The sequence below is a fragment of the Crinia signifera genome, chromosome 2 (assembly GCF_055691185.1).
Source record: "Crinia signifera chromosome 2, ASM5569118v1, whole genome shotgun sequence".
Taxonomy (NCBI): Eukaryota; Metazoa; Chordata; class Amphibia; order Anura; family Myobatrachidae; genus Crinia; species Crinia signifera.
Genome location: NC_139218.1, coordinates 18,488,145 through 18,502,222, shown reverse-complemented (window position 1 = coordinate 18,502,222; position 14,078 = coordinate 18,488,145). Strand labels below are relative to the sequence as shown.

Genomic DNA, 14,078 nt, shown 5'->3' with positions numbered 1-14,078 from the left:
CCTCCACCAGGAAGGTAAGTTTGGGCGCTCTTACCTCCACCAGGAAGGTAAGTTTGGGTGCAGTTACCTCCACCAGGAAGGTAAGTTTGTTTGCTCTTACCTCCACCAGGAAGGTACGTTTGGGCGCTCTTACCTCCACCAGGAAGGTAAGTTTGGGTGCACTTACCTCCACCAGGAAGGTAAGTTTGGGCGCTCTTACCTCCACCAGGAAGGTAAGTTTGGGCGCTCTTCCCTCCACCAGGAAGGTAAGTTTGGGCGCTCTTACCTCCACCAGGAAGGTAAGTTTAGGCGCTCTTACCTCCACCAGGAAGGTAAGTTTAGGCGCTCTTACCTCCACCAGGAAGGTAAGTTTGGGCGCTCTTACCTCCACCAGGAAGGTAAGTTTGGGTGCAGTTACCTCCACCAGGAAGGTAAGTTTGTTTGCTCTTACCTCCACCAGGAAGGTAAGTTTGGGCGCTCTTACCTCCACCAGGAAGGCAAGTTTGGGTGCATTTACCTCCACCAGGAAGGTACGTTTGGGCGCTCTTACCTCCACCAGGAAGGTAAGTTTGGGTGCACTTACCTCCACCAGGAAGGTAAGTTTAGGCGCTCTTACCTCCACCAGGAAGGTAAGTTTAGGCGCTCTTACCTCCACCAGGAAGGTAAGTTTAGGCGCTCTTACCTCCACCAGGAAGGTAAGTTTGGGTGCACTTACCTCCACCAGGAAGGTAAGTTTGGGCACTCTTACCTCCACCAGGAAGGCAAGTTTGGGTGCACTCACCTCCACCAGGAATGCAAGTTTGGGTGCACTCACCTCCACCAGGAAGGTAAGTTTGGGAGCTCTTACCTACACCAGGAAGGTAAGTTTAGGCGCTCTTACCTCCACCAGGAAGGCAAGTTTTGGCGCTCTTACCTCCACCAGGAAGGTAAGTTTGGGCGCTCTTACCTCCACCAGGAAGGTAAGTTTAGGCGCTCTTACCTCCACCAGGAAGGTAAGTTTGGGCGCACTTACCTCCACCAGGAAGGTAAGTTTGGGCGTTCTTACCTCCACCAGGAAGGTAAGTTTAGGCGCTCTTACCTCCACCAGGAAGGTAAGTTTGGGCGCTCTTACCTCCACCAGGAAGGTAAGTTTGGGTGCAGTTACCTCCACCAGGAAGGTAAGTTTGTTTGCTCTTACCTCCACCAGGAAGGCAAGTTTGGGCGCTCTTACCTCCACCAGGAAGGCAAGTTTGGGTGCATTTACCTCCACCAGGAAGGTACGTTTGGGCGCTCTTACCTCCACCAGGAAGGTAAGTTTGGGTGCACTTACCTCCACCAGGAAGGTAAGTTTGGGTGCTCTTACCTCCACCAGGAAGGTAAGTTTAGGCGCTCTTACCTCCACCAGGAAGGTAAGTTTGGGCGCTCTTACCTCCACCAGGAAGGCAAGTTTGTCAGCCTCGTTCTCAGGAACACCTTCTCCACACTTCTCCAGCTCATCCCTTGTGCTCTGAAGTTTGGCTTTTATTTGCTCCTCCAGAGTTGGAAGCGATTTCTAAGAGTGAAAGAAAATGATCTTATTTCAGTTATCATAGGGTGAGAGGCGCAGGGTCCATCCGTTAAGATACAGAAGCTTGGGATTCAGGGGATGCTCTCAGATCTGATCACGTATGGTCCTAACCTATGGGACTATGGCCGGATGCTCCGGGAGATAGCAGACCATAACTGTTACAGAAAATAATATAGGGGGCCATGTAAAAGAAAGAGCTGAGGCTTCAGAAGGTAACTAAACATCCAAGGCCTTGTATAAGCCAACACAGCGATCTGCTGGAAATCTATTCTAAACATAATTTGCTGATATTAGTATTACATTTGGGGTAATGTTTCCTTATAGGACAGTAGTCACTACCTATGTACATATATAATATAAATGGCTGTACCTCTCCCTACAGCATTAGGATGAACTTTTCACAGATGTCTACCTAGTGTGAGGATGTAACAAGACGCCGCAGCAGTAGGAATAAAAATAAATAATAATAACAACAACGACTATTACAGTAGGAAAAAACATAATAATACTTTTACTACTACTATAGGTTGAGTATCCCTTAACCAGATGTCTGTTATCCAAATTAATCCGAAAACCATTATTTCCGGAATGTACTTTTTTTGTTTGTGCTAGAAGCACTATTGGGGACATCTGTAACTGGCACTACTGGGGACATCTGTAACTGGCACTACTGGGGACATCTGTAACTGGCACTACTGGGGACATGATATGTAACTGACACTACTGGGGACATGATAAGTAACTGGCACAACTGGGGACATGATATGTAACTGGCACTACTGGGGACATGATATTAACTGGCACTACTGGGGGACATGATATATAACTGGCACTACTGGGAACATGATATGTAACTGGGACTACTGGGAACATGATATGTAACTCACTACTGGGGACATGACATTTAACTGGCACTACTGGGGACATGATATGTAACTGGCAATACTGGGGACATGATATGTAACTGGGACTACTGGGGACATGATATGTAACTGGCACTACTGGGGACATGATATGTAACTGGCACTACTGGGGACATGATATGTAACTGGCAATACTGGGGACATGATATGTAACTGGGACTACTGGGGACATGATATGTAACTGGCACTACTGGGGACATGATATGTAACTGGCACTACTGGGGACATGATATGTAATTGGCACTACTGGGGACATGATATGTAATTGGCACTACTGGGTACATCTGTAACTGGCACTAATGGGGACATGATATGTAACTGGCACTACTGGGGACATGATAAGTAACTGGCACTACTGGGGACATGATATGTAACTCACTACTGGGGACATGACATGCAACTGGCACTACTGTGGACATGATATGTAACTGGCACTACTGGATACATGATATGTAACTGGCACTACTGGGGACATGGTATGTAACTGGGACTACTGGGAACATGATATGTAACTCACTACTGGGGACATGACATCCAACTGGCACTACTGGGGACATGATATGTAACTGGCACTACTGGGCACATGATATGTAACTGGCACTACTGGGGACATAATATGTAACTGGGACTACTGGGGACATGATATGTAACTGGCACTACTGGGGACATGATATGTAACTGGCACTACTGGGGACATGGTATGTAACTGGGACTACTGGGGACATGATATGTAACTGGCACTACTGGGGACATGGTATGTAACTGGGACTACTGGGGACATGATATGTAACTGGCACTACTGGGGACATGATATGTAACTGGCACTACTGGGGACATGATATGTAAGTAGCACTACTGGGTACATCTGTAACTGGCACTACTGGGGACATGATATGTAACTGGCACTACTGGGGACATGATATGGAACTGGCACTACTGGGGACATGATAAGTAACTGGCACTACTGGGGACATGATATGGAACTGGCACTACTGGGGACATGATATATAACTGGCACTACTGGGGACATGACATGCAACTGGCACTACTGGGGACATGACGTGTATCTGACACTACTGGGGATATGATGTGTATCTGACACTACTGGGGACATGATATGTAACTGGCACTACTGGGGACATGATATGTAACTGGCACTACTGGGGACATGATATGTAACTGGCACTACTGGGGACATGATATGTAACTGGCACTACTGGGGAAATGATATGTAACTGGCACTACTGGGGACATGATATGTAACTGGCACTACTGGGGACATGATATGTAAGTGGCACTACTGGGGACATGATATGTAACTGGCACTACTGGGGACATGATATGTAAGTGGCACTACTGGGGACATGATATGTAATTGGCACAACTGGGTACATCTGTAACTGACACTACTGTGGACATGATATGTAACTGACACTACTGGGGACATAATATGTAACTGGCACTACTGGGGACATGATAAGTAACTGGCACTACTGGGGACATGATATGTAACTGGCACTACTGGGGACATGATAAGTAACTGGCACTACTGGGAACATGATATGTAACTCACTATTGGGGACATGACATGCAACTGGCACTATTGGAGACATGATATGTAACTGGCACTACTGGAGACATGATAAGTAACTGGCACTACTGGGGACATGATATGTAACTGGCACTACTGGGGACATGATATGTAACTGACACTACTGGGGACATGGTATGTAACTGGCACTACTGGGGACATGATATGTAACTGACAATACTGGGGACATGATATGTAACTCACTACTGGGGACATGACATGCAACTGGCATTACTGGGGAGATGATGTGTATCTGACACTACTGGGGACATGATATGTAACTGGCACTACTGGGGACATGAAATGTAACTGGCACTACTGGGGACATGATATGTAATTGGCACTACTGGGGACATGATATGTAAGTGGCACTACTGGGGACATGATATGTAAGTGGCACTACTGGGGACATGATATGTAATTGGCACTACTGGGTACATCTGTAACTGACACTACTGGGGACATGATATGTAACTGGCACTACTGGGGACATGATATGTAACTGGCACTACTGGGGACATGATAAGTAACTGGCACTACTGGGAACATGATATGTAACTCACTACTGGGGACATGACATGCAACTGACACTACTGGGGACATGATATGTAACTGTCACTACTGGAGACATGATAAGTAACTGGCACTACTGGGGACATGATATGTGACTGGCACTACTGGGGACATGGTATGTAACTGGGACTACTGGGGACATGATATGTAACTGGCACTACTGGGGACATGATATGCAACTGGCACTACTGGGGAGATGATGTGTATCAGACACTACTGGGGACATGATATGTAACTGTAACTTATATAGACAATATAGTCTTTAGTAAGATTCACTCTATCAGACGCGAACGACGCGATTTTTTGGCTATTTTTAGCCTTTTCCCGACAATTACAAAATCGCGTCCATCGCATGCCATTATAATGGCATGCGATGCGACCGAAGCGATTTAACATTGAATGCATTGTATTCAATGTTAAATTCCTATGTAAAATCGGGTCCATTGTATTATAATGGCATACAATGCGACCGATGCGATGGACCCAATTTTACATAGGGAACAATGTTAAATGGCCCAATGGACCCGATTTTTGATTGTATACCCACCCTGATGGGTAATTTGTATGTGAAATGCCCCCCCCCCACCCCCCCCCATTGTTAACGCCACCCCACGATGTACGTGTCCTCCGACCTTTTCATACTCCCACTATCCACGTCGGTGTGGAGTTGAAATCATATAGTGCGGCGAGCGCAGCGAGCCACCGAGCCCGAAGCGTGGTGAGCGCAGCGTGCCCCGCGAGGGGACGCGTAATACCTGTAAAGTAATGCGCGTCCCCTCGCCGGGCTTGCTGCGCTCACCACGCTTCGGGCTCGATGGCTCGCCACACTATAGAAATTCAACTCCACACCGACGTGGATAGTGGGGGTATGAAAAGGTCGCCATCAGGAATAAGGGCCTTTGTTTCATGTTTTGAAACCTTGTTTCATACACAAATAAAATCTATGAGTGTGGTGTAGTTCATGTGTCTATAGAACATGAATGCATTTTGTGTTCACACGTGGGTCCCATCCTCAATACCTCAATGACATAAAAATATCCTGAAATATGAAATAATCCGTTCTCCAAAATGATTTTAGTCCCGAGGATTTTGGTTAAGGCAGTGGTTCTCATAGTTGGTCCTCAGGACCCCACGTACTTCATGTTTTCCAGGTCACCCAACAGCTGCACTCATTACCGAGGGCCTTATTCTGGTTATTGCGGTCCGTTCCATCTTCTTTCGGAACTGACCGAACGCCACGCCGTGCGGACATTCTAAGAACACACGCCCACAGGCCGTCCGCATCCCTTAGGACGGAGTATCTAAGAAGAGGGAGTGTCTTTGGACTTCATCCAAACGTGCGTGTGCGGTGGGAACACAAACATTCTGCACGGTCTTACAGCGTCCGAACGGACGGGAAGCTGGCCATACGCACCGAGTTGGTGTGTTTCCGCAATCCTCAGTAATCTATATAACTAATAATAACAAAGTTATGTCCATTGCTTGCAGTGTAAATGTGGGATAAAGGGATTTTTGTAAGAACTTACCGTTCGAATCCCTTTCTCTGATATGGTCCTGGTGACACAGCTTCACATTGGGATGTAGGAGGGTCCGCAGGAGCCAGGCACCTATCCTAAAGCTTTTGGAGGGTAGGCTCCTCCCCTACTGCATCCCAGATTCCTCAGTTCAATCTTTCAAAGCCACTGGAATACATTAACTCAGTACAACGCCTGCACATATTATATGCACAATTTTAAATTTAACTTTTCAACCAATTATAACATGAAACATCATGAACACTGGCATACTTACTGAGCGTAAGGGAGGGATCGCTGTGTCACCAGGACCATATCAGAGAAAGGGATTCGAACGGTAAGTTCTTACAAAAATCCCTTTTTCTCTTTCAATGGTCCTGGTGACACAGCTTCACATTGGGACGTTCCAGAGCCGGTCCTTTTGGGTGGGTACGCTCAGGTCTGCAGTATTCATCACTGCTCGCCCGAATGATGCGTCCACCGACGCGAACTCATGGAACCTATCGAATTTGGCAAAATTATGAACAGATGACCAAGTGGCGGCGCTGCAAACCTGCTCAGCTGTTGCCCCATGTCGAACCGCCCAAGAGGTGGCAACCGACCTGGTGGTATGCGCATTAATCCTGGCCAGTACAGGCCTACCAACTTTAGTATATGCAAACGCAATAACAGAGCGCAACCACCTAGCAATGGTCTGCTTAGAAGCAGGCCAACTAAGTTTGTGTATGTCATACAAAACCAATAAAGTATCAGTCTTTCTGACACTCTTAAATCTGTCCACATAAACGCGCAAGACGCGCACAACATCCAAATTCCTCAATTTGTCCCTTTTCCTAACAACCCTCTGGGGGTTGAAGCACAGGCAGAACAATCTCCTGATTTAGAAGAAAAGCAGAGACTACTTTTGGTACAAATCTAGGGGTACTGTCCGAAAGGCAGCCCTATCATCATGACATATAAGGGAGGAAGATTTGTAGAACCAAGCAATCAACTCCGATATTTTTTTTTTCTCTGACGCCACCGCCAACAAAAATACCAGCTTCCCTGAAAGGAAACTAAGGTCAACCGACCTTAACGGCTCAAAATGCGCCTCTTTAAGGTACTCCAGAGCCAGAGATAATTCCCCTGGCGCTACTGGTTGGTTGTAGGGAGGTTTCAATAGATAAACCCCCTGCAGGAAGGTCTGTACTTCTGGTTCTAACGCAATCCTTCCTTGGAAAGAAAAATTGACACGGTCGAGATATGTACTCTGAATGACTGAAGGCCTAACCCAGAGGAAAGGCCCTCCTGTAAAAAACTCCAACAATTTAGCCATTTTAAATCTCGATGTGCGTGACCTCTGTCTTACACACCACCAAATATAGGTCTTCCAGGCCCCAAAATAATTTACCGAAGACACTGACTTTCTGGCTTTCCTCATTGCGTTAACCCCCGCCTCTGAGAATCCTATATTCCTCAAAATGGCGTTTTCAACAGCCAGACCGTCAAAATTAATCGAGCTGAATCCAGCTGGTTGAACGGTCCTTGTTTTAGAAGGTCTGACCTCAGAGGTAGACGCCACGAGTCCACAGAGAATCTCTGAAGCCTCGAGTACCAGGATCTCCCTGGCCAATCTGGGGCCACTAAAATTACTGGAATTGTCTGGGCCTGTATTGTTTTCAACTCTCTTGCCAGCATTGGAACTGGCGGAAAATCATAAAGAAGATTCCCCTCCCAGGGGATAGTCATGGCATCCACTGCTTCTGCCAGTGGATCCCACGTCCTGTCATACAACCTGGGTACCTGATGGATGAACCTTCAGGTCCCTATCCGGGGTTTCCCCCTTATTGTAATCTAGTGGAATACTTGTGGATTCAGCCTCCATTTTCCTTCCATCAGTTTCTCCCTGCTCAGGAAGTCGGCCTCTATATTCTCCACTCCTGGTATGAAGATTGCTGATAATGCTAGAACATTCTGTTCCGCCCACAAGAAGATTCGGGACACCTCCCATATGGCCAGATTGCTGTGTGTGCCTCCCTGGTGATTCAGATACGCCACAGCTGTGATGTTGTCGGTCTGAATGCCTAAAAGGGAGCTCTTGTAATCTTTTCTCCCGCCAGAGAAAACCTCTTCCACACAGCCCTCAGTTCCAAGATGTTGATCAGTAAGGCAGACTGTAAAGTATCAGTCCTTCTGCTCTAAAGTCCACAAGTCCTGCAGACGCAGGTCCACGACTACTGCCCCTCAGCCTCTGAGACTGGCGTCGGTAGTGACTACCAACCAGCTCCAGGACTGCAGGGACCGACTCCCCCGAAGGGAATCCACCTCCATCCACCATTTTAGGAAGGATCGAGTTTCTGAAAACAACACCATTTGTTCTGACCTCATGGTCTGAGTGTTCCCTGTCCACTGGGACACTCTAGAGTGGAACCTGGCGAACTGTAACGTCTCGAAAGACGCCATCATCTTCCCCAGCAGTTTGAGGCACCTCCATACTGCTGTGCTCTGAGACCCTAGGATCTCTTGTACCAAGGCAGCCAGATCCCTGGCCTATGCCTCTGGTAGAAACACCCAATGCAACTGGGTATCCAGACCAATCCCCAAGAATTGGATTCTCTGTGACGGCACCAACTGAGACTTTTGTAAGTTTAAAAACCAGCCGTGAGCCTGCCAAAAACCCAATGGCTTTTGCCAAGTGACTCTTCAACATGTCTGCTGACTCCGCTCTGAACAGCAGGTCGTCCAAATATGGGATCACAGTGTTTCCCCTCAGTCGAAGCACAGCCGCCATTACAGACATTATCTTGGTGAATACCCTTGGCGCTGTGGCCAGGCCGAAGTGCAACACCTGGAATTGCAAGTGCATGGTCTCCTATCTCAATAGAGCCTGATGTCCTGGGTGAACAGGAACATGAAGGTATGCGTCCTGGACATCCATGAACGCCAAAAATTCTCCCTGGTCCAGGCTTCACAGCACTGACCGTAGAGACTCCATTTTGAAATGGTCTACCCACAAATGGATAATTAACGACTTTAAATTGAGAATCGGTCTGAAAGACCCGTCTGGTTTGGACACACGACACAGAGTGGAATAAAAGCCTTTTTTCCCTTCCGCTCTGGGGACCGGGATCACCACACCCTTCTCTAAAGGAGAATGAGCCGCTCCCAAGGGAGCTGTACGGAGCCGAGCCCCTTTTGGTATTGGCGTGGGAATGAATCTTCTTGGAAGAAGACCCTTGAAGGGAATTCTGTAACCCTGGGTTATAATTTCTAACACCCAAGAATCCCGGTCTAACAATGCCCATGCGTCTTTAAACAGTGTCAGATGTCCCCCCATCTAGACCACCGCCGGGCAAAACCCTTGGCAGTCATGCAGATGGTTTGTCCTCTCCTTTGTGTTTGGTTTCTTATGAAAGGAACCAAATTTAGACTTTAGGACCTTTCCCCTGAAGGGCTGCCCTCGGAAAGACGCACCTCCTCTAAGGGAGGGCCGCAAGGCTGGCCTAAAAGCAGAAAACCTTGATGTCTGCTTGGCTGCAGGGACTGGCAGGAAAGTACTTTTGCCACCTGTGGCCTGCTTAATAATCTCTTCCAGTTCAGAAGTAAATAACAGCTTTCCTTTAGAAGCTATTGTCTCTAAGGCTTTCTTAGACACATTATCTGCCTCCCAAGCCTTAAGCCAGAGCACTCGCCTGGCATTTACAGACACTGTGGAAAATCTGGCAGCCATTTTGAGAGCTTCCTCTCAGACTCAAATACATGCTCTGCAGCCGTTTTTAAGCTTCTCTGCAAGCAATAAAACACAAGGGTCAGCGTGTAAAATAGTGCACAAATTTCTGGCCCACACGATCATGGCCTTAGAGACCCAGGCTGAAACCATCAGAGGGCGTAGGGTGTATCCCACCCCTTAAAATAATGCTTTGAGGTTACCCTCCAGCTTTTTGTCTGCGGGGTCCTTAAACGCTGCTCCCCCTTGTACTGGTAGCACAGTGGCTCCACCTGAGGTCTTGATACACGTGCCACAGAAGCATTTACCACTGGGACTTTTTTCCAGAGGTCAGCATGCGCCTCAGGCATGGGGTACAGGCTTAGAAATCTTTTAAGTATCTGAAGCCTTTTATCGGGGTTTTTCAGGCCCCTTTGCAGGGAGATATCAGATTCTTTACGCTGTCTCATAAAAAAAACAACCTTTGCAGGAGTTTATCCTTCACAGACAAATTTAATGCCTGATTAACAGCAGTAATAAAATCCTCTACCCTTGAGGCTGAGGACTCTTCAGAAATATCACCCTGGTTTGTTCTGTGTACTCTCCTACCTCATCAGCAGCTAATAATGGCCCTGAATAAGACCCTTTTTGGGGGTCCCCACAGAATAACCATAAAACTTGTGCACCAAGTAATTTAAACCTGCTGATTCCCATAGCAGTATCCTGCATGACCTGTAATCAGTCAGGATCTGTCTGGGCCGAGGCAAAGAGCTAAAAGACTGCTGAGAGAATGGCAATGGTCTAGGGAGGTTACCAGCCATCACTCTGCCTGTCCAGTAATGCACCAAAGCATTTCTTTTGACCTGCCTAGGGCTTGGCCCATGCAAGTTCCGATGTACTACCCTCTGGAGTTCACTCCCCATGGGTTTCACAGCAGCGCATATAAATACATAAGCCCCCCACAGGGACAAATCTCAGTGTACAACCACTGCAAGCGCTCAATGCATTTAAGGCTCCCTCCCCCAAGACCACAGGCTGTTGCTCAGACCTGATGTTCTCAATTAACACAGTCCCAGCATTAAATGTACAAACATTATATACAGAACCAATATACTCAGTTCACTTAGCTTTCTGTAGTCTTCAGAATGGGGAAAACGATGCCCAGGAAATCCAATCACTCTGTCAGGATCTGTAAGCCAGCTCAGCTCCGCTGCAAGCGTTCTGAATGGCGCCAAAACAGAGTGAGGGAAGGGACCAAGTCCCTGCTGCTGCGGGGTCTGTGACTTTTGGCGCCAACTACCCCCAGACAGCCGCTCCCATTGTAGGATCTCCTTGTTCCAGTATCTCCCCCTCAGCTGGGGACCACTCGGAACATGCCTGTAACAACACTGCTGTCCTCTCATATCAGGAGCTCAGTGTGTAAGCTCCGCATAAAATGGCCGCCGCCATCACGGAGTGCCTGTCCCCCATGATCCTCACCTAGCGTGAAGCCGGTTTCAGAGCGCTCCGGAGCCCAGGCAGCTTCTTAAAAGAAGCTGTAAGCGCTGCACAGGGAGGCCAGACAGCGTCTCCCTCGTGCACAGTGAGCTGACAGGACTCGCTTCTGTCAGCTCCTGCTGCGCTAGCAGTGTGAGGATTCACTATGAGAATCCTCACACTGTGCCTACCTAGCTAGTGTAAAAGTTAATAAAATAATAAAAACCCTAACTAGCTCTACTCCTTCGGCTGCTCCGGCAGCCCTTTAGAATAGCACCCACTCCAGTGGGCACCTAACACGAACTGAGGAATCTGGGATGCAGTAGGGGAGGAGCCTACCCTCCAAAAGCTTTAGGATAGGTGCCTGGCTCCTGCGGACCCTCCTACATCCCAATGTGAAGCTGTGTCACCAGGACCATTGAAAGAGAAAGCAACAATGCAGTCGTGTTTGCAGCATACTGTATATTGTAGTATTTTGTAATGGGCCATTTAGGCAGCAATTCTTCCAAATGAACCTGTGAAAATAGAGTAATTAATCACTAATGAGTAGAGGAGTGGATTGTATTGTGGTCAGCTGAGAGTGGTTTAGGTGCGGGCGTACTAATTGGGCGAACCGAATGCCTAGCGCATGAACAAGTGCTCTCCGCAAAGTGAAACTTACTTATGAAGACCGCATATTTCATGCGTGTTGGTTCGTTTGCAGTCGGTGTCCTGTCAGAATGCACGCCTACCTCAGTTCGTGCACTCCCACGTGTACGCCCAGATTTACGCCCAGTTTTACCCTCTTTGAAACCACGCCCTTGTGTACGCCCACATTACGCCCATATTCCCCGAGCCAATTCGGTGCACATTTCTGGACGGTATTGGCAAAAAACGAGTGCGGAGACACTGCATTGCACATGCGCATTGCGTTGCCTATGCATGCGCAGATGGCTAAAATGCGCCCTCCGAAAGAATTCGGAATGGACCGCACAAAGCAGAATAAGGCCCTGAGTGACACATTCTAAAAGACCCACAGGTGGAGCTAATTATTTCACTTAATTCTGTGAGGAGACCTGTAAAACATGAACTGTGTGGGTCCTGAGGACCGAATTTGAGAACCTGCGGGATAAGGGATACTCAACCTGTAGTGATAATAATAACAGTAGTAAAAACAACAATACTACTGTTACTACTATTATTACTAATAACAACAGTAGGAAAACACATTAATAATAACACAACACAGTAGGAATAAAATATAATAATGATAACACATCACAATGTGACCAGCTTACATTGATGTGCTCCACCAGTTCTGTTGTCAGGCGTTGTGCTAGGAATGGGACAGTGGCCTTCTCCTCACTCAGAAGTTCACTACAGTAATGAAATAACATAACTAAGACACCAAATACTGCTAAAACAAAGAGGTAGGTGTGTAAGACAGGCATGTCCAAACTATGGCCCTCCAGCTGTTGTGAAACTACAAGTCCCATCATGCCTTGCCACAGTTTTAGGGAATGCTAAAACTATGGCGAGGCATGCTGGGATGTGTAGTTTCACAAAAGCTGCAGGCCCACAATTTGGACATGCCTGGTGTAAGACATGAGGAGAATGTGTAATAGGATCAACAAAAATGTTAATGAATACATTTTAATCAGTTAATAAATCCCCCCGCTGTGTTCCCAGGTGTACTGTAGTCCTCCAGGGTGTTGGAGTGAAGGTACAAGTAAGGGAAGAAACTACCGTATTTGGATAGTTGTGATTTATACATATTCGGGGCAGTACGGATGGTGTAATGGTTAGCGTTACCGGCTCACAGCGCTGAGGACATGGGTTAGATTCCCACCATGGCCCTAACTGTGTGGAGTTTGCATTTTCTCCCAGTGCATGGGTGGGTTTCCTCTGGGTGCTCAAAAGATCGACAAGGGCAATAATATAAGAATTTGGGATTTAGTGTTTGTGCTTAGTCTTTAGATAGTTACTGTCCGTTTGTATGTACTGTATGGGGGAAAGGAAGTGCACATGAATATATACACAACCTGTGATAAAGAATGATCCTGTTTGGTATTTGGGTAACAAGTCAGTTAATGTATCATAATGATGGATAAACAATGGTAATGTTAATAGAGGCTTTTACTTCAACTTGTACACAAAAATTAATGTTCAGTAAAAATGCAATTAATACAACTATCATACATAATGGTCTTAGTCAGAAAGTCCCGTCTTGCTATCCTGCACACGGAGGGGCAGACTGGATGCTACATTACCACCTTCCACTTCATCACTTCACCAGACTTAATAGCTGATTGGTTGGTACTTTCAGGCAGATTTAGTAAGCCTGGTGGAATGATAAAGTGGCCGATGAAATCCACCAGCCAATCAGCTACTAAATGCCGTGGTACAGTCTGTGTTTGAAAAATGGCAGTTAGGAATGGATTGGTTGGTAGTTTATCTCCCTCTACTTTATAACTCTCTTTGGTTTATTCTACGTGGCCCTTATGCTGGTAAATAGCCCATATTCCCTGAGAGAAATGGGGGGGGGATGTTCTAACATCCGCACCCCAGCTCCGCCCCCTATCGCCGCACATCGCATTCATAATTATCGCATATGCACTAACATATGGCGTTTAGAGCTGTCCTTTGCGGTGAGAGTCAGCGGGTCCCATAGGGACCCGGCGGCTCTCCCCTCCCTCCCTTACCTGGTGCTGCTGCGCTGGGCTCTCCTCCTCTCTGCACCCGGAAGAGGATGTACAGTGCATGGAGGAGGAGGTCATAGGTGAGAGGGGGGGGGGGGGTGTCGATGCGGGGC

The 14,078-nt window shown here is 47.3% G+C and overlaps 1 protein-coding gene across 2 annotated transcripts in view; it reads right to left on the bottom strand.

Moving 5' to 3' along the window:
- LOC146059438 (interferon-induced GTP-binding protein Mx1-like) overlaps positions 1 to 14,078 on the bottom strand; it is a 57,834-nt gene that overhangs the window by 24,294 nt on the left and 19,462 nt on the right. The window contains exons 7-8 of one of the 2 annotated variants that reach the window (XM_083171663.1): positions 12,565 to 12,643; positions 1,388 to 1,510 (exon numbers count right to left, since the gene is read on the bottom strand). In XM_083171663.1, coding sequence (XP_083027789.1) covers positions 1,388 to 1,510; positions 12,565 to 12,643 — 202 coding nt within the window. The remainder of the gene's footprint in view (positions 1 to 1,387; positions 1,511 to 12,564; positions 12,644 to 14,078) is intronic. The other variant, XM_083171665.1, reaches the window with a different exon arrangement.